This window comes from Calidris pugnax, unplaced genomic scaffold, assembly GCF_001431845.1.
Source record: "Calidris pugnax isolate Ruff unplaced genomic scaffold, ASM143184v1 scaffold256, whole genome shotgun sequence".
Taxonomy (NCBI): Eukaryota; Metazoa; Chordata; class Aves; order Charadriiformes; family Scolopacidae; genus Calidris; species Calidris pugnax.
In genome coordinates this window covers 436,367-458,688 of record NW_015091079.1, presented here as the reverse complement: position 1 = coordinate 458,688, position 22,322 = coordinate 436,367, and the positions used below count along the sequence as shown (strand labels likewise).

General features: G+C 49.2%; 1 protein-coding gene across 1 annotated transcript in view; it reads left to right on the top strand.

Annotated features, from left to right (window-relative positions):
- Positions 1-22,322, top strand: part of LOC106896991 (formin-like protein 2) — a 93,671-nt gene that overhangs the window by 5,659 nt on the left and 65,690 nt on the right. The window contains 4 exon segments of the mRNA XM_014957337.1: positions 5,969-6,049; positions 11,248-11,324; positions 13,388-13,471; positions 14,614-14,766. Of these exon segments, the coding sequence (XP_014812823.1) occupies positions 5,969-6,049; positions 11,248-11,324; positions 13,388-13,471; positions 14,614-14,766 (395 nt within the window).

Sequence of the window (22,322 nt, the reverse complement as noted above, 5' to 3'; positions counted from 1 at the left end):
CCTTTCCTCATCCTCACGGAGGTGGTTGTAGAACTCTCTCTCCAAATGAAACTCCAAATGAAGGCAGGTGCTGGCTGTTTCAGAGGCTGGTGGCCAGCCTGGAGCTCACCTGGATGGTGGTGGGTTTCTCCTGGCTGGGGGTCCTGTCCCACACTCAGCTTTGCTTCCAGGGGGGCTCAGGCTCCTCTGTGCCTGTCTTGGGGGTGATTACACCTAAAACGAGGTCACCCTGCCTCGTGGTGGGTGGGTGGTGAAGAAGGGGACAGGTGGCGACCGGTGGAGGGGACTGAGCGAGTATCAGGGTTTGGTGGGGATGCTGGGAGGTCATTTGACCCAAATATCTCAGGTGAGGCCCAAACCCCTCCCCAGAAATGTGATGGAGGGATGGCAACGGTTTGACCTTGAAAGAGGGGAGATGGAGCTGAGATGTGGGGAAGAAGTTCTTTGGTGTGAGGGTGGTGAGAGCCTGGCCCAGGTTGGCCCGAGAAGCTGTGGCTGCCCCATCCCTGGAGGGGTTGAAGAGCAGGTTGGAGGGGGCTTGGAGCAACCTGGTGTGGTGGGAGGTGTCCCTGCCCAGGGCAGGGGGTGGAAGAGATGGTCTTTAAGGTCCCTTCCAACCCAAACCATTCCATGGTTGTATGATTCTGTGGTTCTCTGAGTGCCTGCTGGGGCTTCTGGTACCCAGCCGGACGTGCTGTGTGCTCCCCTAACGTATATAAATCCTGAGAATCAAACAGCTAAGCAAGGGTAATAATAATAATAACATATGTCACTAATGCAGAAAATGTCCTGAATGGTTTTTGGAAGCAAAAGATCTCTGGAAAAGCCACAATTTCCTGGTTATGGAATTAATAGGTTTTCCAGATTTGGGTGGACACAAGATGTGTCGAGTTCTTTGTAGGATCATGTGGAAGAGGAAATGCAGAAATCCGGCAGTTCCTCTTTGCTGCTGAAGTAAAGCCACCCCCAGTCCCCATTTTTTTTCGGTATCCATCAGGAAAATCAAGTGCTAATTCTGGAGATTGCTGGTCACAGAAGCACGGGAGAGGGGTTGTGCTCCCACGTTGGAGCTTTTCCCCTGATTCCTCATCATTTATTCCCCTGAAGGGAGGTGCTGGGGACCAGGACATCTCACTGCTCTTCGGTCCGGTGCTGCTGTCTCCTCGTGTGTGCTTCTCTGGCCTTCTGCCTCACAGCCTCAGCAATTTTTCACCTAATAAAGGGCCTTTTATCCTTGGGAAATGAAGTTGGTTTGCTTTCGAGGTGGCTGACGGAGGCAGGGCCGAGTTATTGCTGGTCTGTGCCTTTCTCCTCTCAGGGCTGGAGATAGCCCTGGTGCTTGTGTGAGTCACGTAGCGGAGATAAAACTGGTTTCTTTGGGATTTATTAACTTTGTTGTGTCTGAACGGGGCCGGTCCTGGGGCGAGAGGGAGGGGAAGCCACCCTGTCCCAGTCGTGATGTCACGCTTTGAGCTCCAGAGAAGTTTGGGAGACTCAAAACCAGATTTTGAACTTTATATGTGTGTGGTAAAAATCCCCAGCCGCCTCCTTCTAATAGCGTTAAATCCTTTGCCGTATAAATTCTTATTTTGAAAGCAGATTTGGCCAGTGAGTGGTTGGGAATTGCCAGGAGCTGAGAGGAGGAGCAGACAGGAAAAAGCCACGTTTTTAACTCCTTATTTACAGTATCTAGGGCACGTGGATTATGCGTGAACAGTGGTGCCTCAGTGTTAGCTGGGGAGCCTCTTTGTCTCTCCAGGGATGTGATGCCCTCAAGAAGGACCAGGGGGGCCTTGAGAAGACCCTGGAGTGGCCGACTTGCCCTCTCACAGCATTCATGGCAAGTGAAATTCCCAAATATGATCCCTCTGGTCCAACGAACACGGTGTCTTCCCACCCCTGTGAAATGTGGCAGAGCATCTGTGGTTTTTGGGAGGATGGTGGCTGTGAGCAGACCTTCAGGGTGTCCCGGAGGCGTTGGGGAGCCCTGGGGCTCCCCTCCCTGCCCAGCACCTGGCCCTGGTTCTCTCAGCTTGGAGTCTCCATCTCTGGAGACATTCCAAACCTGCCTGAACATGTTCCTGTGCAACCTGCTCTGGGTGGACCTGCTCTGGCAGGGAGGCTGGACCAGATGATCTCCAGAGGTCCCTTCCAGCCCCATATCAATCTGTGATTCTGTGATTCTAATATAAAACAGTCAAAGCTGGATAAACCCAGACACTAATCATAGCCAGGAAAGGGCAATTTTAAAGGCTAATCCCTCATGGCTTTCCAAAGCAAAAAAACCCCACACTTTAAGGGCCTATAAAAGTGTTTCCAGGACTAGTAAATATTTACAAGAAGTGGTTCATGGCCACCAGTCAGAGAAGAGCATTGCTGGTGTCTGCTGTTCACGGATAATGTCTTTAAAAGTCCTTCAACCCAAGTAATTCCACTACACCATAATGAGCAGCATCTATTTTAATGAAGTCATTGTGGAGGTTATTAGATAAATGCATAATTACAGCTAGGTTTTAAGAAAACAAACAAAACCGTGTAGTATCTGCATCACGGACTATGAAATGTGCTCGTTGAGTCTCTTGAAGCATTTCATTTTGAAGCCTCCAGATATTAAAACTGGCAGTTAGGAAAAGCTCCTGTCACTTTGGCAGATGATGGCTGATTAGTTGGGAAGAGAAATAAATCCGTGAGAGTGAAATGGTTTCTCTGGAGGATTGGACTCCACGCAGCAGAGCTACATCGGAGTGAGAGGACCCCCAAAGAGGGGAAGAATAAATCTGAGATCTTCAAGAATGGACCTTCACCTTGGTGCTCCACCGCTTCCCTCCACCACCTGTAGATGCAAAAAGTAATATTTGGACGCCGTTATCAAGAGGCAGAGTGAAAACACTTCTGCCTTGGTGCTTTTGTGTAGAGAAGGACGTGGTTATTCAAATGCTGTAATCCCTCTGGAGCTTCTGTGAAGCTGTTGAGGGGGAAAATGGGAATCCATGGTGGTCTCCCAGGTCCAGATACCCCTATAACTCTTTCCTAGGCTGCGATGGGCCAGATTCTCACCTACAGCAAAAGTGCTTTTTTTGTTTGTCTGCCAGTATGAAGAGGTTTTAAAATGGGTTAATGGATGGAACTGGCTTCTAAATAACTTGTATTTCTGCTCACTGTAAGGCCACAGTCCACAGTGTCCTGAGGGGGCTGTAAGTCTGACTGAGAAACTGGCCCAACAGTGGGCTGTAAAAAGGGCAAAAATGGAGCTAGCAATTACAGTACTTTGAATATTGTCATCTTATTATTTTAACTGATTGATTTTATGTGCTTTTATTTATTTATTTATTTTTAATTCCTTTAAAGTCCCTGTCAACATCCATGGGTGTTGCTGCTCCTGTTTTCCAGAGAGTTGGATGCTGGGGCTGATCCCCCTTTGATGGTTTCTGCTTGTGCTGGTGAAGCCGAGCAATGGAGCCATGGCACCCTGTTTCCAAACCTGTCTGTAGCTCCATCCATCCATCCATCCATCCATCCATCCATCCATCCCATGTGTCTGTCTTTCCCAACAGTTCCACTTAGGAGCACATTTAACTATGAGGGTGCAAAAGGGACTGTGGGGGACCAGCTGGGATGATACTGGCTCCAGGCACCCAGGAAGAAGCCCTTCTGGTGGCCGTGGTGCTGGGTGGGATGGAGCAGGGCAAGACACCCTTGGTGTCACGTTGGCCAGAGAGGAGCTGCCAACCAAGAACTTTGTGTTTCCTGAACTGTTTTATAGATAAAGAGGAAATGCCAAATTCCAGGACTGTCTTTGGCCCGTCCACGTGAGGGTGCGTGGAAAAAAGATCCCATTGGAAAAGAGGAAGGTGATGGCTCTGTCTGTCTCACCGAGGCCCCGCCGGGGGCTGGTGCACCACAGGGCAGGACTTGGGCTTCATTTTTTCCTTCTGAGCATTATTAATTCCTTTTTTTTTTTTTTTTTTTAAAGCAAGACAATAACAGGAACAACTTTTGGGTGTTCAGACAGTACGTTCTGGTAACTGGGCAGCGGCGTCCCGTTCATTGTGAAATAACTTTCAGATAATGTAGTCAAAATTGCATCCTGACCTAATAAAGGGAGGTTTCAAATATCAGTTATAAAATGCGAAATTTCAGGAGGAAATTGTTATGAGATCTTTCCTCAAGGGAAAGGGCAGAATAGTTTCAAATTCTTCCAAGATACAAATAGTATCAGAACTTTTGGTAATGCTCTTAACAGGTTTGGACACCGCATACTCCTCGCAGAACAACTCCTGTTCCACAGCAGCTCTGCAGGATACATTTCAAACTGGTAAAAGAGCAAGCAAAGCTCAAGGAGCTCTCAGAATACCAACCTTCCAGACCTCATATTTGTTGTTAAAATCTTGAATTGGGTTCTCAGCACGGCGGGTGCTGGATGGCAGATCGAGCAGCCCCCTGTAAGTTTAGGCGTTGGGAAACCTTCGGGGAGAAACAAGTCTTGAAGGAAGGTGGGAATTTCTTGGTGCTGGAGAAGCAGAGGGTGGGATGGGGAAGGGAGATCAGGGTCGCTGCTGGTGTAGGACAGAAAGCAGGAATGAGATGTTTTACATGGGTAAAGCCCACAGTCATGGGCACCTGTCTTCCTCCATGGTGAGTTCCCTGGTAAATGGAATGGTGGCCTTGGTGGCGTTTGTCATCTCACTTCCCACCGTGCTGGAGATCCCTCAGCTCTGCTGGCTCTTGCGTGACACCAGTGCTGAAGGAAACCCTCCAAATCATAGAACGGTTTGGGTTGGAAGGGACCTCTGGAGATCACCTAGTTGCAAACCTCTGGCTTTGGCAGGGACACCTCCCACCACACCAGGTTGCTCCAAGCCCCCTCCAACCTGCCCTTCAACCCCTCCAGGGATGGGGCAGCCACAGCTTCTCTGGGCAACCTGGGCCAGGCTCTCACCACCCTCACAGCAAAGAACTTCTTCCCCATCTCTCAGCTCCATCTCCCCTCTTTCAGGGTCAAACCCTTCCCCCTCCTCCTCGGGCTCTCCTCCCTCATCCAGACTCCCTCCCCCGCTTTCCTGGAGCCCCTTGAGGGACTGGAAGGGGCTCCAAGGTCTCCCCGGAGCCTTCTCTTCTCCAGGCTGAACCCCCCAACTCTCTCAGCCCCCCCTCCCAGCAGAGGGGCTCCAGCCCTCCCAGCATCTCCATGGCCTCCACTGGCCCCGCTCCAACAGCTCCATGTCCTTCTGCTGTTGGTGGCCCCAGAGCTGGAGGCAGCACTGGGGGGTGTCTCCCCAGAGCAGAGCAGAGTGGCTGGATCCCCCCCTTGCCCTGCTGGCCACACTGCTGAGGGTGCAGTTCAGGGTGCAGGTGGAGAATACAGAATCCCTCCTGTGTGGTGGCTGGTGGGGCTGGTAACGAAGTCTCCCTCATTACTGGTGGGAGAGCTGACCAGCCTCGTGTGTGCTTTTTAACAGAAATTACTCTTGCTTTCATTTTTCTGGAATCTAAATGATGAAATGATGAGTCTTCTCCCATGAATAGACTGTGCAGCGTGTTTTTAGGCTTCTTCTAAATGATAAAAAGGGTGTCTCAGCTTTTGCAGTGGTGGCTTTTGGTCGGACACGCGCCCGCTCTTCTAACCCTTCTCTTTCCTCTCAGTGCCCCTGGGAATAACAGGGAACCCTGTTATTTCAGATGTCTGCCTTTGTACGTTTAGCTGAAACTCAAAATTGTCACTGACTGTGTAAGGTATACTTTTATGCACCCCATAGAAATACCAGATTTCAAAATGTATATACATTTTATTTGCATGCATATTGTATATTCATAGAGTATATATTTATGAATATAAGGAATATACATATAAAACTCTATTATACCGTTTAAATATATAAGCGTGTGGATGCATTTTGTGTATATATATGGTAAGGAAATATAGAAGATGTTATAAAATGGCTGATGTTTATTCTTGCATCCTCTGCAGGAAAGGTTTCAAGTGAAGAATCCCCCGCACACGTACATCCAGAAGCTGAAGGGCTATCTGGACCCGGCTGTCACCAGGAAGGTGAGGAGCCTCCTGTTTCCTCTCGCCCGTCCCTCCTTCCTCCACGAGGATGATCCCGGGCTCCGGGTTCCTTCCTGCCTTTGTGTGGAACACCCCATCCAAAGTCTCCGAGAAGAGCCTGGGAGATGGAACGAGCTGCAGGGAGAAGCAAAGAGGAATTGGAAAGCCGCTGCGGTTTTGAAGGAGAACAGATGTTGCGAGGAAAAGGACGATCTGACACACGAAACAAATTGCTTTAATAACTTTAGCTTCAATAAGTCATCTGACAAATTATCACCGGGCTGTTCTCTGGGTCTGACTTCCACGTGGGCAGTGCTGGTGGTGGTGAAGGAAACCTCTGTTGGCTGGCGCTTGTCTCGCCCGTGTGAAGGGGATGTTGAGGGTTTCAGTCCTTCTCTCTGGGCGTGGGGGTGACACCAGCTGGGTCCAGCTGGCATGGTCCACCTCTCGCTTGTCATCTCATCTGTGGCTTCGGGGCTGTGAAGTTAGGACATGAGCTGGGGTTTATTTACACAGCAGAGCCTCATCTGTCCTTCTGCCAATGGCTCAAAGTCCAGATGGAGACCAGTCACAAGTGGTGTTCCTCAAGGGTCCGTGCTGGGGCCAATTCTGTTTAACATTTTTATCAATGATATAGACAGGGGGATTAAAGGCACCATCAGCAAGTTTGCAGATGACACCAAGCTGTGTGGTGTTGTCGATACACCAGAGGGATGGGATGTCATTCAAAAGCACCTGGACAGGCTGGAGAGGTGGGCCCAGGTGAACCTCATGAGGGTCAACAAGAGCAAATGCAAGGTTCTGCACCTGGGCTGGAACAATCCTCACCATCTGTACAGGCTTGGGGGTGAGGTGTTAGAAAGCAGCCCTGAGGAAAGGGACTTGGGGGTGCTGGTGGATGAGAAGCTGGACATGAGCAGGCAGTGGGCACTTGCAGCCCAGAAGGCCAATCCCATCCTGGGCTGCATCAAAAGCTGCGTTGCCAGCAGGTCCAGAGAGGGGATTCTTCCCCTTTGCTCTGGTGAGCCCTCACCTGGAGTATTGTGTGCAGGTCTGGAGCCCTCAATATAAGAGGGACATGTGCCTGATGGAGAAGGTCGAGAGGAGTGCCACAAGGATGATCAGGGGGATGGAGCACCTCTGCTACGAGGACAGGCTGAGGGAGCTGGGGTTGTTCAGCCTGAAGAAGAGGAGGCTCCGGGGAGACCTAATAGCAGCCTTCCAGTACCTGAAGGGAGCCTACAGGAAGGCTGGGGAGAGCCTGTTTAGAAAGGCCTGCAGTGACAGGACGAGGGGCAATGGCTTCAAGCTGGAGGGGAACAGCTTTAGACTGGAGATGAGGAGAGGGTTCTTCACTGTGAGGGTGGTGGAGCACTGGAACAGGGTGCCCAGGGAGGTGGTTGAGGCCCCTTCCCTGGAGATATTCAAGGAGAGGCTGGACGAGGCCCTGGGCACCCTGGTCTAGTTGGGGGCGTCCCTGCTGACTGCGGGGAGGTCGGACTAGCTGGCCTTTGGAGGTTCCTTCTGGCCTGGGCTATTCTGATTCTATGATTCTATGATTTTGTCCAAAATAGTTTGTTAATCACTCAAGAAGGACTTGGGCACTTCTCTTGGCCTTTCGCATGAACGTCGTGCGTCCCTGAATGTGGCTTTTGTGTCCCTGCTGACTGCGGGGAGGTCGGACGAGATGGCCTTTGGAGGTCCCTTCTGGCCTGGGCAATTCTATGATTCTGTGATTCTATGATTTTGTCCAAAATAGCTTGTTAATCACTCGAGAAGGACTCGGGCACTTCGCTTGGCCTTTCGCATGAACGTCGTGTGTCCCTGAATGTGGCTTTTGTACCGGGCTGCGTTTGTGGCTGGTTCTGATATTTCTGAGCTGCTTTCGTGGGCTTAGTGATAGCCCCCAGGATTTTAGAATAACAGTCAACCTCCATCCCTTTTAGAGGCACCATCGCTGAACCTTTGGTATTTAACCGCTTTGGAGATCAGCTCATATCCTGTGCTGAGAGTTATAATAGCCTTAAAAAAAACCAAACAAACCAACAAAACAAACCAAAACAAATAAGAATAAGAAGAGCCAGCAAGAGCATTGCAGACCCTGCCATTGACTGGCTGGATCATTGACAAGGCTCTGCCTTGTCCCCGACAATGGTGGCTTTGTGTTTGGGGGACAATGAGCTGAGGTCGGTGCCCTGCGGTAAAATCCGTGTCCTGACACGGGATCCTGGGATACGGGGCCGGCTCCGGCCGAGGTGCAGCCCCATCCCTGGGAGGGACCAGCTCTGGGTACCCTCTGCTGCCAGCTCTGGGGCTGCAGAGATGTCCTCTGCCAGCCCTGCTCTTGCTGGAGCCTCCGGCAAGGAGTAGGAAACCATTTAGTAGGAAATCTTTAAATTTCCCTGTTGCTGATTATAGTAGGTTTTTTTTTTTTTTTTTTTTTAACAAAACCGGTGAACAGGGGTCTTTGTGTTTTTCCTCCTGAAGGGTTTTTCAAATTCACTGAGTGTTTGGCTTTGCTCCGTGGGCAGACATTGAAGCCTTTCTTGTCCCGATACCGCTACGAGTCCCATGACAAATGACAAAACCGAAGGCGCCTAAAAATAACTCCCTGGAGTTCCTCTCTTTTGTTGGCGTCCTCCTGCATCCCCAGCAGCCTTTCCTCAGCCGGGGCCACTGGGTGGAAAGATTTACGAATGGATACAGGAGGTTGTGGGGAGAGCTCGTTTTTTTGGGGTTATTGCTGGAATTGGGGTGGTTTCGGCATTTTTGGTGACCGTCCCCAGCGTGGCCAAGAGAAGGTGGCTCCAAGTGCTGCTGTGAAACGTGCGTTTTGGCTTGTGATTGGGCTCCTAATGGCTCTTCCCAGGAAAACAATTGCTTTTCCTCTGAGCTGGATTTTGAAAGAGGAAAACGAAAGTGTTGAAATGACACACTTTTTCCAAGAAATTGCAGCTTGGTGGCTCCGGGAGCCGGTTCCTCGCTCTCTGCTGGGGTGGCAGAGAGCAGCCTGGCCTCACTGGGGATAATGGTCCTGCCTGGGAACGGGCTGCCCATTTCTCCCTGCCCTCCCACCCCTCTCTCCTCTCTGCCTCTCGCTGCATCAGTATTTTACCTTTATTTCTTGAGAGGTAAGGTCTTACATCACTTGCAGTTACATTGTGTGAACTCTCTAGGGAGAGAAGGCACCGTGGTTTTGTACTCCGAGCTAATTAACTGAGATCCAGAATAGCTTTAGGTCTGATCTCAACTAGCTATTTCAAAGTAAAAATTAATAGTGCCTTGTGTCCACCAGGACGTTACGGGGAGACATCTATTTCTGTCTTTCTGAGCTGGGATCTCACCGTACCTCAAGGAAGGCGGTGGTTACTAGCACCTGATAAAACCCTGGTGATAAAGGCAGCTGATAATTTTCCTCTAGGTCAGCAGGGCAAGGTAAATCCTGTCCTTTCGTCACCTCCGCCTCAATAAATGAACTCCTGAGAATTATTAACTGCCAAGTAGTCCCCTTGATTTCATTGTGGTGCACCGAGAACAAACCCTTTTTTCCCCAAGCATTCATAGCTCAGCCCTACTTGCTGCAGCATCGCCTGGCTCCTAAACCTTTATAAGCCCTTTTCAAACACCTCAGGTCTGTGTGAGTGATAACTGATGACCAAGGTGGTTGTAAAATGCCGCAATTCCAAGATGATTATCATCATCCATCTGCTTCTGCTCTCCTTTACCTTGTTCACAAATGAGGATTAAGCAAAACAACTGCTCCGGAATAGTTTATCCAATTGGTTTAGTGCATTTCTGTGGGGAGGGAGCCCCAGGCAGGAGAGAAGATGAGTCTTTCTCCAACTGGGAGAGTTGGAGTCATCGCTGGTTTGCCCTTTCTGCCCACCAAAGGGAGTCCTGCCCCAAGATGGTTGTCCAGAGGATGGAGAGGAGAAGCTTGACTGGAGTCAAGATGAGTTGGAGGTCTTCTGGCTGCTTTCATCAGTGGAATGAATTGGGGCTGTGTCCCAGGGAGGTTTGAGTTGGAGTCATCGCTGGTTTGCCCTTTCTGCCCACCAAAGGGAGTCCTGCCCCAAGATGGTTGTCCAGAGGATGGAGAGGAGAAGCTTGACTGGAGTCAAGATGAGTTGGAGGTCTTCTGGCTGCTTTCATCAGTGGAATGAACTGGGGATGTGTCCCAGGGAGGTTTTATGAGGTCGCCCTTTCTCCTCCCCATATGGAGACGACCCAAAACTTCATCCCCTTTCCACTCCCTTCCAGCCCAGTCTTTGACTTGTGACATTTTATGGCCTTTTCCCAGCCTCTGATTTTGCAGATACAATTTCGTGTGTGCCCGTTCTTGAAGCGTGCAGATGGCAGCACCCAAACCATTCTATGATTCTGTGATTCTATGAGGTTGCCCTTTCTCCTCCCCATATGGAGACGACCCAAAACTTCATCCCCTTTCCACTCCCTTCCAGCCCAGTCTTTGACTTGTGACATTTTATGGCCTTTTCCCAGCCTCTGATTTTGCAGATACAATTTCGTGTGTGCCCGTTCTTGAAGCGTGCAGATGGCAGCACGTGTGTATGTCGTTACTGGCACACACACACAGACACAAATTTGGTAATTACAGAGACATCCCGGCAGGTTTTCGGCGTGGGTGTGAAGTCACAAAAGCGAGGTTGCAGCGAAACCCCAGCGCTGTAGCTCTCAATGGAGAGGTTGATACTAAAACAAAGCTCGTGTTGTAGAGGATGGCAGCACGTGTGTATGTCGTTACTGGCACACACACAGACAACACACACACACAGATTTGGTAATTACAGAGAAATCCCGGCAGGTTTTCGGCGTGGGTGTGAAGTCACAAAAGCGAGGTTGCAGCACCAGGTGGAGAGCGAAACCCCAGCGCTGTAGCTCTCAATGGAGAGGTTGATACTAAAACAAAGCTCGTGTTGTAGAGAAATGTTTATTTATCTACAGGCTTTTAATTTTCTTAATCCTGGAAACTCAAAAATGTGCATGGGAACAGAAGTTATTTTTCTGAGTTTGTTTTTGTTGACTGCCGAGCCATTGTTATTGCATTCCTTGGGATTGAGAGGGGTTCTCGCCTTACCTTCATGTTTTATTTAGTCATTCTGCCCTGCACAAGATGTTTATGTTTTTAATAGCATTGCATGAGTCTTAATTGTTATTTCTGCCTGCTCACTCAATTACAGAAATTCAGAAGACGAGTCCAAGAGTCTACTCAAGTGCTCCGAGAACTGGAAATTTCTTTAAGAACAAATCACATAGGGTAAGAAATTTTTGATGACTTCTGGTCTAAGATTATTATTTTTTTTTTTTACATCTACTGATGGATGCCTTTGAGAAAATATCTCTTTGCATGTCAAGCAGTGATACCACTTGATTGATCGTTAAAGCCTGAAGGGCTCAGTTAAGAGATAGCTGGGCATCTCAGGAGAATAATTCAGCTTTAATCCTTTCATGATAGGGTTCATCCACCTCTCTGTGAAGGCTGCAGAAAGATTGCAGTCAAATATCTGCTCGCCCTCAGTCAGTCAGAGCAGGAGTGGGTAGGGTTGTGTCTAGAATAGTAATAGTATTGCAGCTATAAATATATATATATAAAAAAAACCCATGCTGTTTTATAGCTTTAACACGACACAGTTCCTGAAGCCTGGCTGTGAGTAATATTCCCAGTATTTTAGCTCTACAAAACACAGAATTCTCAAATAACAGAAGCAAAGGGATCACCAGAGACTTCATTTTTTTGGTGGAACGTGCCGTTCCCATCGTGTTCCTACTGGTCTCACCTCTCTGCTTCGGGTCTGGGCACCAGAACCCCGTTCAGCACTGGCCCCTCAGCCAAGGAAGTTTCTCCAGCATTTTGTTTCATGTGTCCACCTCAATTACATCAACTTTCCAGGATTCTGCTCATATTTTGAGGAATCCAGGGCGTTTTTAACAGTGGGAGGAACAGCCCTTCTCTCCTGGGGGGTTGGTCTCCCCACGGATGGTGTGCGTGGCGATGGGGGACCCTCCTGCACCATCACAAATATCTACAGCAGACTTCTCCCACAGCCCCCCCATTTAATTTTCCCTCATTCTCCAACACAAAAGATTCCCCATGAGAGACTTGGGGCATCCAAAGCACGAGGCTCTGCAGATTTACGGCGGCTCACGGGTGTGCAGGAGGAACCGTGATGGTGCAGCAGATAAATACAGGGGGCTGAGGAGACCACTATTTATTCTTTTTGCTCGCCTGCTTTTGAAAAAGAAGTTTCAAAATAAGTTTTATCAGAATGACATGGTTGTTTATTTTATAGCAAAAGATCTAAAGCCTAAAGACCAGAATAACTCAGAGGCAATGAATTCCCACTCTGGTGGGAGCAGGGGATGCAATGCCCTGGTTCCCTCTTTGGCTTCCCACTCCTTCCAGTGGCCCCCAGCCTGCTACTGGGTGGGCGTTTGGCTGCCCCATTTGGGATTTGGAGGAAAGCAGCACTGGGGCTGTGCTGAGGCTCCTTGCTTGCCTGGGTTTGCCCCCAGATGTCTGGATTTGCAAATTTTGCTTGGCATTTGTGAGTTTTTGAAAGCCTTGGAAGACAGGAAGATGGGTTAGTGGTGGGTTTGTCAGTGTTGGTTGGACTCACTCATCCAGAAGGTCCCTTCCAACCAGGACCATTCTATCATTCCATAACGGGCTTTTCTGAAGTGAAGATTGTTTTGCCAAGTTCTCAGAGACCAAAATTCCCAGTAACAGGTGATCTTTTAAAAAGAGAAGGCAAAAATTACTGTTAAATACATCAGGGATGTCAGATGTCACCCTTGATGCTGTTTTTCTTTCGCCGGTGTGGTGTCCCTATGCTCTTGAGATGCTGCTAGAGATGAGGATGTGGGAAAAAAATAACCCAGGTCCCTGGGACTCCTGTGTTATTTGGTGGCTGTGACCAACGCTCGGGGGTTTGTGTGGTCCATGCCCTTCTCCAGCGACACCTCTGTGCTGGGGAAGGCACCTACCAGCTCTAGACCTTAGCACTTTGAAGAAAAAACATCTAATTCCTGAGCAATGCAGAGTGTGCTCAGGGAGTTTTATGGTTTGGAGGGGGGGGGCGGTCAATACTTTTCCTGTTACAGTCCTGCAAAAAAAGCTTGTTTCAGTACGTTTGTAAAGGACTTTATTTTGTAAAGTCCTCTAAATAATAAAGGGTGCTTTTTAAAAGTGAGAAAGCAAAGTTTAGCTCATTTTAGCTCCTGCCTTTCCTGCAATGGCCCTGTCTCCAGTTTATCTGCCCGGAATTCCAGCGTTCCCCAAAGCCTGTGGAAGGCTCTGATGTCTCCTGATTTTTCTAACAGATGGGTGAGGGAGTTCCTGAACGAGGAGAACAAAGGTCTGGATGTTCTGGTGGAGTACTTGTCCTTCGCGCAGTACGCAGTCACGTAAGTAAGGCATTATTAATGATTAATTAGTCACGATTATTAAATCTGATGACATTAATGACTGCTAAAACAGGCTGGGAAACAAATCCGCTTTCGTTAGTCATCGTGTCACACGACTTGAAGGAGTTGTTCAGCAGAGGGTCTGTGTTTGTGGATCCCCAGCCTTTCACTTCAGGATGTTGTAGCAGTAGATTTTTGTATAAAATGGCATGAAAAGAAGCGGTGGGTTAAAGATCCTGCTGGAGTCAGGAACTCGAGCTGAGGGGAGTTGGTATTTTATTTTCAGAAGAGATGCCATCAGTTGTATATGTACATACCATCGCACAGAAAAGAGATTTTTGGTGGGGTTGCAATAAAATTAATGTAGGAAAATTATATGTTTTAGAATGTTCCTAACACTGGAAAAAACTGTGCGTAGCGAAAAAGGAGTGTTTGTATAAAGACTTTCTTCCTAAAATTATACAAGCATGCGCAAGTTAGCTTGCTGGGTTTTTCCCCTCTCTAACGTGGTAAACATGAGTAATAACCTCAAAAGCTGTAAGGGGAACAAGCAATTTTATAGCAGTACAATGGGCACCGAGTCAGAAATCAAAGAAAATCTGTAATGATTATGGTAATACATGACATATGCTGGGAGATCCGTGGGGGCCAGCAAGGCAGTGTAAATGCTCGGGCATATGTCGATGGAAGAAACTGGATTAGTGGTTGCATAATATATTGATTTATTGAAATAAAATGGGGACAGGTATGAGCGAGAGGTTGGTGCTGGTCTCTTCTCACAGGTAATTAGTGACAGAACGAGAGGGAAGGGCTTCAAGCTCCAACAGGGCAGGTTTAGATTGAACATTAGGAAAGAATTTTTCACCGAAAGAGTGGTCGGGCATTGGAACAGGCTGCCCAGGGAGGGGGTGGAGTCACCATCCCTGGATGTGTTTAAGGGCCGTTTAGATGCAGTGCTGAGGGACATGGTGTAGGGGAGGACTTTGTAGAGTAGGGGAGATGGTTGGACTCGATGATCCCAAGGGTCTCTTCCAACCTAGACGATTCTATGACTCTATGATTCCCCTTCTTTCCTTGAGGCAGGGCTATTCATCACCACCTCTTCTCTCTAACCCGGCGCTGGGATTTCTGCTGCCTTTCAGGTTTGACTTTGAGAGTTTGGAGAACAACGTGGAGAACTCCATGGACAAGTCGAAGCCTTGGAGCCGCTCCATTGAGGACCTGCACAGAGGCAGCAATTTGCCCTCCCCGGTCGGCAACAGCGTTTCCCGCTCCGGCAGACACTCCACGTTACGGTAAGGCCTTTATTTGGGATGTGGGTGACCTACAAAGAGAAGGTTGTGGCTGCCCCATCCCTGGAGGGGGTCAAGGCCAGGCTGGATGGGGCTTTGAGCAACCTGGTCTGGTGGGAGGTGTCCCTGCTCAGGGCAGGGGGGTTGGAACTCGATGGTCTTTAAGGTCTCTTCCAACCCAAACCATTCTATAAGTCTATGATTCTGCAAACAGCCACTTCCCATGTGAGAAGAGTCACTATGGTTTTTTTCCAATTAGAATATTTTTCATCTTCCCTTTTTTCACAATATAAGGTTGCCATATGTAGGAAATGTGTCATTGAGCTGATGGTTTTTGGGGTGGAAAGAAGCGCTAAAATAGTAACACAGGGCAGCGTTACACTCCTCCTCGGTGGAGGAAGAGGCAAGAATATCTCTGCCTCCCTTCCTGGTGGCAGAGTGATTTAAGGATGGATGTGCCACACGTTCCCAGCAGGTTCAATGTGCCTTGCACAGAGGAAGCAATTCCTCTTCTCCAAGGAGTATCTCAAGATTTCCACAGACCCAGCCATCCGGCATCTCGACCAAAAAAGGTCTCTTCTAGCAGCACATTCCTTTCTTGCTGCTGTGAACAAGACTTTTTTTTTATAATTTAAAGACCACTTCCATCCTTCAAACCTGCCGTGAAGTCCAGCATCACCCCAGCTTTACTGTGAGGTCTCTCTTTCCAAATCCTGGGGGTTTTTTGGAGTTTGTGGAAGAGGCAGGATCACTTCCCAGGACTGAAGGGCAGCCGACTCTCAATGCTTCACTATTTTACACCATACCAAACACCACCTTGAAACCCTCACTGCTGTTACCCAGGGGGGCAGCTCAGAGCGCTGCATGGCCTTTACTCATAGGCTTTTTGACTTATTTTTTGGCTTTTGTGGCGTTTTTTACATAGTACTGCAGGCGTAAAGGAGTCCAGAAAAGATGGAGCCAGCGGGGACTCGCAGCTTTTTCCTACATCTTCCTGTTGGGGTTCAGTTCTGGTTGGTGGGTGGATGGTGACGTTGGCTCTTTAGGTCTCCTCCTTCCACCTCCAGCCCAGGCTGCGGCAGGAGTGATGCCTGGAAGATGTGGTTCACAGACGTTAACAGCAGGGGGGAGGCAGACACACAGTCCTGGTAAAGAGATACGGGCTGTGGAGTCCAGCAAAAGCACTCGACCAGTTGACTTTATATTTTTTTTTAATGTTGCAAAGGTGTTTTGGGCGGTTTGGGTTTTCTTTGCTCTTTAATTGCTATGACAGAGAAATGGCAGAGCGTGGTGGTTGCAGGAGGATGTCTGGTTCTGCTCTCTGTCCTTGGGAGATGTCTGTAACACCGTGTTTGTGATGAGCTGCACTAGAAATGCATAACTCAGCATTACATTACATGTCTCTTACATTTTTTCTCTTCGTTTCCTTCCATCCTTTTTTTCTTTTTCACGTCCTTACCCTTTTTTATTTTCCATTTCAATGTCTCCCTCCTTACATCCTTCATTCCCCCTCCCTCCTCTGGACGCTCTCCTCCCATTCTTTCTCTCTGGCCATCCTTCCCTCCTCTGCTCTCACGTGCCATCAGATGGGTTTCTCTGCCCGAGCAACTTCGGTTCAAACGCCACCAGAGCTGCTTTTCGGCCAACTGCCTCTGGAGTGGCTTCACTTTGCGCTCTTCCGATGAGGCTTCCAGCCGGAAAACCTCGTAAGTCCCAGGTTGGAAGGTTGGAGATGCAGGACATGGGAGCGCTGCACCCCATGCCTTATAATCTGCTAACCCCACGCCTGGGGGAGAGCCCCTGTCCCAGCGAGAATTGGGGCTGGGGGGGAAGTTTGGAGCCCCCAAACCGTGTGGTTATCACATTATAACTTCAAAGCGTAGTTTGCTTCCGTAGAGTGGGGTTTCCCTAAAAGAAAATCCAATGGGGTTTGCTTTGAAAGAAGATCTTTATCTCTTTATCATATTGCCAGTAGCTTCATACCTAAGACCCAGACCCTTTAGCCATTGTCCATGGTATTTAAGAAGATGATGGAACGTCTGGAACATCTCTCTGATGAGGAAAGGCTGAGGGATTTGGGGCTTTTTAGTCTGGAGAAGAGAAGACTGAGGGGGGATCTGATCAACGCCTATAAATACTTCAAGGGTGGGTGTCAGGAGGATGGGGCCAGTCTTTTTTCAGTGGTGCCCAGGGACAGGACAAGAGGGAACGGGCACAAACTTGAGTATAAGAAGTTCCACCTCGACCTGAGGAGGAACTTGTTTGCTGTGAGGGTGGCAGAGCCCTGGCAGAGGCTGCCCAGGGAGGTGGTGGAGTCTCCTTCTCTGGAGACATTCAAACCCACCTGGACACGTTCCTGTGGGACCTGCTCTGGGTGGCCCTGCTCTGGCAGGGGGTTGGACCAGATGATCTCCAGAGGTCCCTGCCAAACCCATATCATTCTGTGATTCTGTGATTCATCTTTTTTGTTACAAATTTTACCCAAAGCTGGCACAGAAATGTAACCCAGAAAAGTGTTTTTCAGCCACGTGCCCCCTCCTGCCCATGGAGCCACCCAGGTGCTGGGGCAGCTTGGGCAGAGACTGCCCAACATTTTCCATTGAATTAGCATATTGGGTTTGTGTTTCATTAAAAAACAATGATCTGTGTTTTAAAATACATACTTTTCCAATAGCTGGGGACTATGTGCGTTAAAAAGAGTAAAAGCTAAGAGTAGATGGGAAGTTTTTAAGAAGGGTTTGTTGGTGTATTTAGTAAATATTGGTTAAGTGAAGCAGAATCTGTTCCTGAGAACAAGGTGGGTGCTCATGGAATGAGGAGGGTGAGCAGGATGGTGTTTCTGGTCAAAACCGGGAGGTTCCTGCCCCGTCGTTGGGTAGACAACGTGTCTGGGACCTGTGGAGACCCTGACCATGGATTCTTCTGTGTGCCAGCTCCTCTTCTGTCTTTGTTAGAAAAACCATTAAAATGGAGAGGGAGGAAGAAGCGACCCTCCTTCTTTGGGTGAAAAAGGAGAAAGCTGACAATCTCCACAGGGTAGTTCCAAATCCAGGAGCTGGGCTCATCCCTCCTATGCCACAGGGGTCTGAAAAACGAGAACGGATTTGGCCTGGATTCCTCTTTATTGAGACGATTTGGGGAGACAGTCTTTCCTGCCAGCTTTGACACCCTTTTTTCCCTCATTTTTGGTGCCCGTTGGGCGGTGTCGTGGCACCAGCTCTCCCCGTCCTTGGGGCTGGTGGATGCAAACCTGCTGTAGCCCTCAAGACCCTGCTCGGTCCCAGCTGATGTGTGGCTCTACACATTTAATTCTAGGAGAAGGAGCAGGAGCTAAGCCAGGGGTGGGATGTCACCCGGTGGTGACCGGGGCACGGGGGCTCTCTGTCTGTTCTTTGCCTGATGGAGACTATCCATTGCTAATTGTGACTTTAACTGGCTTCCCCTGGCTCTTTTTAGCAGTGCTGAACCCTGCCAGCTCCCTGCTCGCTGGGTTTCCTTGGCAACTGAGGTGGGGTTTTATTTTTTTATTCTTTTTTTAAGGGGAGGCGCAGGGATTTGGGAAGCAAACACCAAAATGAGGGCAGGAGGATAAAAACGGGGGATGAACCTTGAGGGATTTTATTGCTGCTTTTCTGGGGGGGAGAAAGAGCATTAGTTTCACGTGAGAAAGTGATGCTCAGCTTTCTGGATACTCTCCTCTCAGATAAATATTAATGCAGACTCTGCCATGTCGCAGCCCATTAGAAATTCCCTTTCTTCCCAGTCAAATGCTTCAATTTTTACGGGGATTGAACTGAGAAACTTCATTTCTTCCTTCAAAATCTGCGGGGTCCCTAATGAGGGAGGGATCCAGAAATTGGATCCCTTTCTTATCCCAGAAATTGGACTCAAATTTGGCACGGCTTCGTGGGTGCAATGAGTTGGACTTTCACCGTCACCGTTTTGGTCAGATCCCTGCCAATTTAACAGAGCGGATTTTTGAGCAGTCAGTGGTCAACCTTGTGATTCTCGTGGTTTCTCTGCTTTGAAGACCACGATTTCTACAGACCTGGCCCAGGCGTTGGTCGGGCAGTGGTGTCTCTCCAAGGCAGCGTGTCCCCCCTTTCTCATGTCACCTGCTTGGTGGTACTGTGGGGTGTCTGTCGGAAACTGTCCTGGTTGAACTAGAGGGGAATCCTCTACGTATTTTAGGCAGGAAAGATCTCCTCAGCTTTCTGGATTAATAGTTTTCTCAGATTCTTTTAGATTAAGACAAACCCAACAGGCTCTTAGTCCTTTGCCCCGAGAAGCTGTGGCTGCCCCATCCCTGGAGGGGTTGAAGGGCAGGTTGGAGGGGGCTTGGAGCAACCTGGTGTGGTGGGAGGTGTCCCTGCCCAGGGCAGGGGGTGGCACTGGATGGGCTTTAAGGTCCTTTCCAACCCAAACTGTTCTATGATTTATTTTCTTTACATTTGTGGCACAGACCAGCTTTGTCATCACAGAGCACAGGCTCAAGGTCTTTCCCTTTCCACGTCTCATCCGCTGCAGTGGGGTGCAAGTTCAGGGTCCCCATGTCCAGCAGACCCAGCTTGTACCTTGCTCTAAGAGAAGATCAGCAAAATCCAAAGTTTGTAGGAGGTGCCAAGACCTTCCTCTCCTCTTCTAAAGTCCCTTTCTGCTGTCAGAAGGACATTCGTCGTACAAACACCACCAACTCCAAGCCACCACCACCAAAACTACAGAAATGCGATGCAAAACCCACCAAACCCCAAGGAAAAGCAGGAGTCCCAGCCCACACAGAGCTGGGCGAGCAGCAGGGGGGGCAGTGAGGTCCACCCTGGGTTGTCCTCTGCTCTCATTGCTCCTACTCTGAGGAAGCCAGGCCTAGACAAATGAGGGCATGGTATTCTTTAGCAGAGAGTAAGATAAAAGTGATGGGAGAAACCAGCTGTGACTCGTATTTGTTATTAACGTGGGACATTAGAAGTCCACGCCACTGGGCTGGGCACATTGTCCTCGCTTTGAGCCTTAAAGTCCTTCTGCTGGAGTTGGTGGAGATGGCAGGAGTTAGTACTGAGGTCTGTGCTCCCTCACCGTGGTGGGGAGGGCTTTTATGTGCTTTGAGTATCTCCGTTCGTTGCGTAGGTGTTTTAATTATCCATCCGTGGGTCTTCAGTGTTGGCCTGAGCTGCTGTGGGCCAGGAGACGCCCTCGCAGGTGGTGTTTTTGGGATCTTGGGTTGTACAAAGCTCTGGGTGAGTCCGGGACAGGCTGGACATCCTCAGCAGCTCTGGCTGGTGAGGATAAGGAAGTGCCATGGAGATGGAGGCAGGAGGAGAGCGTTCCACGCTGCAGGAGCTCGCACACCCTCAGCTTTCCTCTTTCTGCTCTTTTTTTCAGAAGTAAGGTTTTTAGAGTTCTTCTTTAAAGGCGGGGCGGAGGAAATAAAAGAGGAACCATCTGAGTTTAATTACCAGGATAAATATACTCGTGGTGACATAATCTTTGACCTGCAGCAGACAGGAAATCAAACCCAACAATTCATCCAGATGCTCGGATCCAGCCTAATGGGTAGTAACAAGAACTGAAATAAAAGCAGAAGAAGATCATTCCCCCCGCCCCCCCCTCCCCTTCCCGCCCCCGCTTTGGCTCCTGGCGTGTGGAGGGAGGTGTTGGAGCTCCCTCCAGCCTGCCCTGCCCTCGGGAAGGAGAGGAATCACATCAGGGGTCCTTGCAGTTCCCGCTAGTCCAGGGAAAGCTTCTTGAGCCGGAGTTCCAGCGTGTGGAGTCGTCGCAAAAGAGTTTCTGTACAAACAACAACAACAAAAAAATCCTCATTAATTCTTGGCATTCATGTCTGTGTGAAGAAATTTGCATCTGTTGAAGGGAAGGGATCTAAATGTAGGGCAGAATCCCATCTGCCTGGGAGATATTTTCTCTGTGCTGCAGCTCTCAATTGCGTATTCTGTACCCGTTCCTCAGCCTGGTGGGGAACGGCCACGGGTGGAAGCTCTGTGTGTCACTCATGGTCCCACTGATTAGCAATTAACAATGTCTGGGGTGGTGGGGACAGCAGGAGGGCTATGGCAAGGAGCACATTGCTCAGGGTTAGGGCTCTGTCTCGTGGGTGAGGTTCATCTTGGCTTTTGGGAAGAGAACGGGGCAGGTCCCTCTGCCTTTGCCTACGTGGTGGGCCACTTGGTGGGTCATCAGTATGAGAATCCTCCAAGTGAACATCTCCAGGCTTCAAGACAGCTGTTCTCCTGGCTGTGGGCAGGTAGGGCCATATGGGATGTCTGCAGCCCTTGTTGGGTTTCTGTGGGTCTTCTCTACCTCTTCAGAAGAGGTGAGTGTTGTTTCCACCTCAGACCTTCCCTTTGGTGGCCGCGTTGCTCTGCAGAGCAGGGGTTTGGTTAGGTGTGGGCAGTGAGGTGTAGATGAGAGCATCCCTCAGCCCGAGGAGGCTCCACCCAGGTGGTGGATCCCAGGGAGATGGACCCAGTCTGCTCCAGGGTCCTGCTGCATTTCAGGGTATCCTTGCTCCCCGATTCTGTTTCTCCCTGCTCCCCAAGCGACTGGAAATGCCAAATTCTGCCTTTATGGTCATCTTTTATTAGTTTAAGGAGACTTGCTTCCATTTGCTACAGCTGACAAAGCTCTGGCAGATGTTTGAAGGCATCCTGAAATGTAAGGAGCTGAGACACCAGGCACCGAGGAAGATTCTTTTCTTCTGTCAGTAGCATGATAAAGATCTAATTACTCTACTTACTTAAATTTTAAAGGAAAATAATGTATGCAGCCGTTAGCGGCTTAAAACTGAGATAAGTCATTGTAGGAACGATCTCTGGGTGACTGGAAGTGACTTTTAAATCTTTTTATTGCAGCGTTTTTCATATTTAGTGACGTTAATGTCTGGAAATACGCCGGTGCGGTGTGGGGACAACCTTCTCCAGCCAACGCTGGCAGTGCTTCCACACTTCCCAGTTCAGATTCAATGCAGGGCTCCCAGTTGAAGGTTGAACGGCTCTTTCTTTGTCCCAGGAAGGGAGATTTTTGGAAGATAAATGAGTCCCTGAGCTCAAGGTCTGTGTGTGGGCAGTCAGCCCATCCATGGGGACAATCCCTGGCTGTCCCCACTCCCTCCAGGAGCAGGCGGACCATGTCCCACATCCCAGGTGCAGCATCCCATCCGAAGGGCTGGTGAGGGCTTGGGGCCACCCCCACAACATGGAGAGCCCAGTAGTGTCCCAGTCTCGTGTCCCTCCTCGGGGTCTGCTCCCCCAAACCCTGTGATCCCACCACTCGCTGGGCTCCGGCAAAACTAGGTCATGTTTCCCACAAAAAACATGGAGAGCCCAGTAGTGTCCCAGTCCTGTCTTCCTCCTCGGTGTGTGCTCCCCAAACCTGAAATCCATCTGGAGCGCCCTGAGCTGATGTATGCATTTTGGGGGAAAAAAGCAAAAAAAAAAAAAAAAAAGGATAAAATTAAGTTTCATGGATAATCTCAAACCTGAGAATGGGACATCATAATTATTTTTTTTCATTTAAAAAAAAGAATTTGTTTGGGGGATTTGATTGTC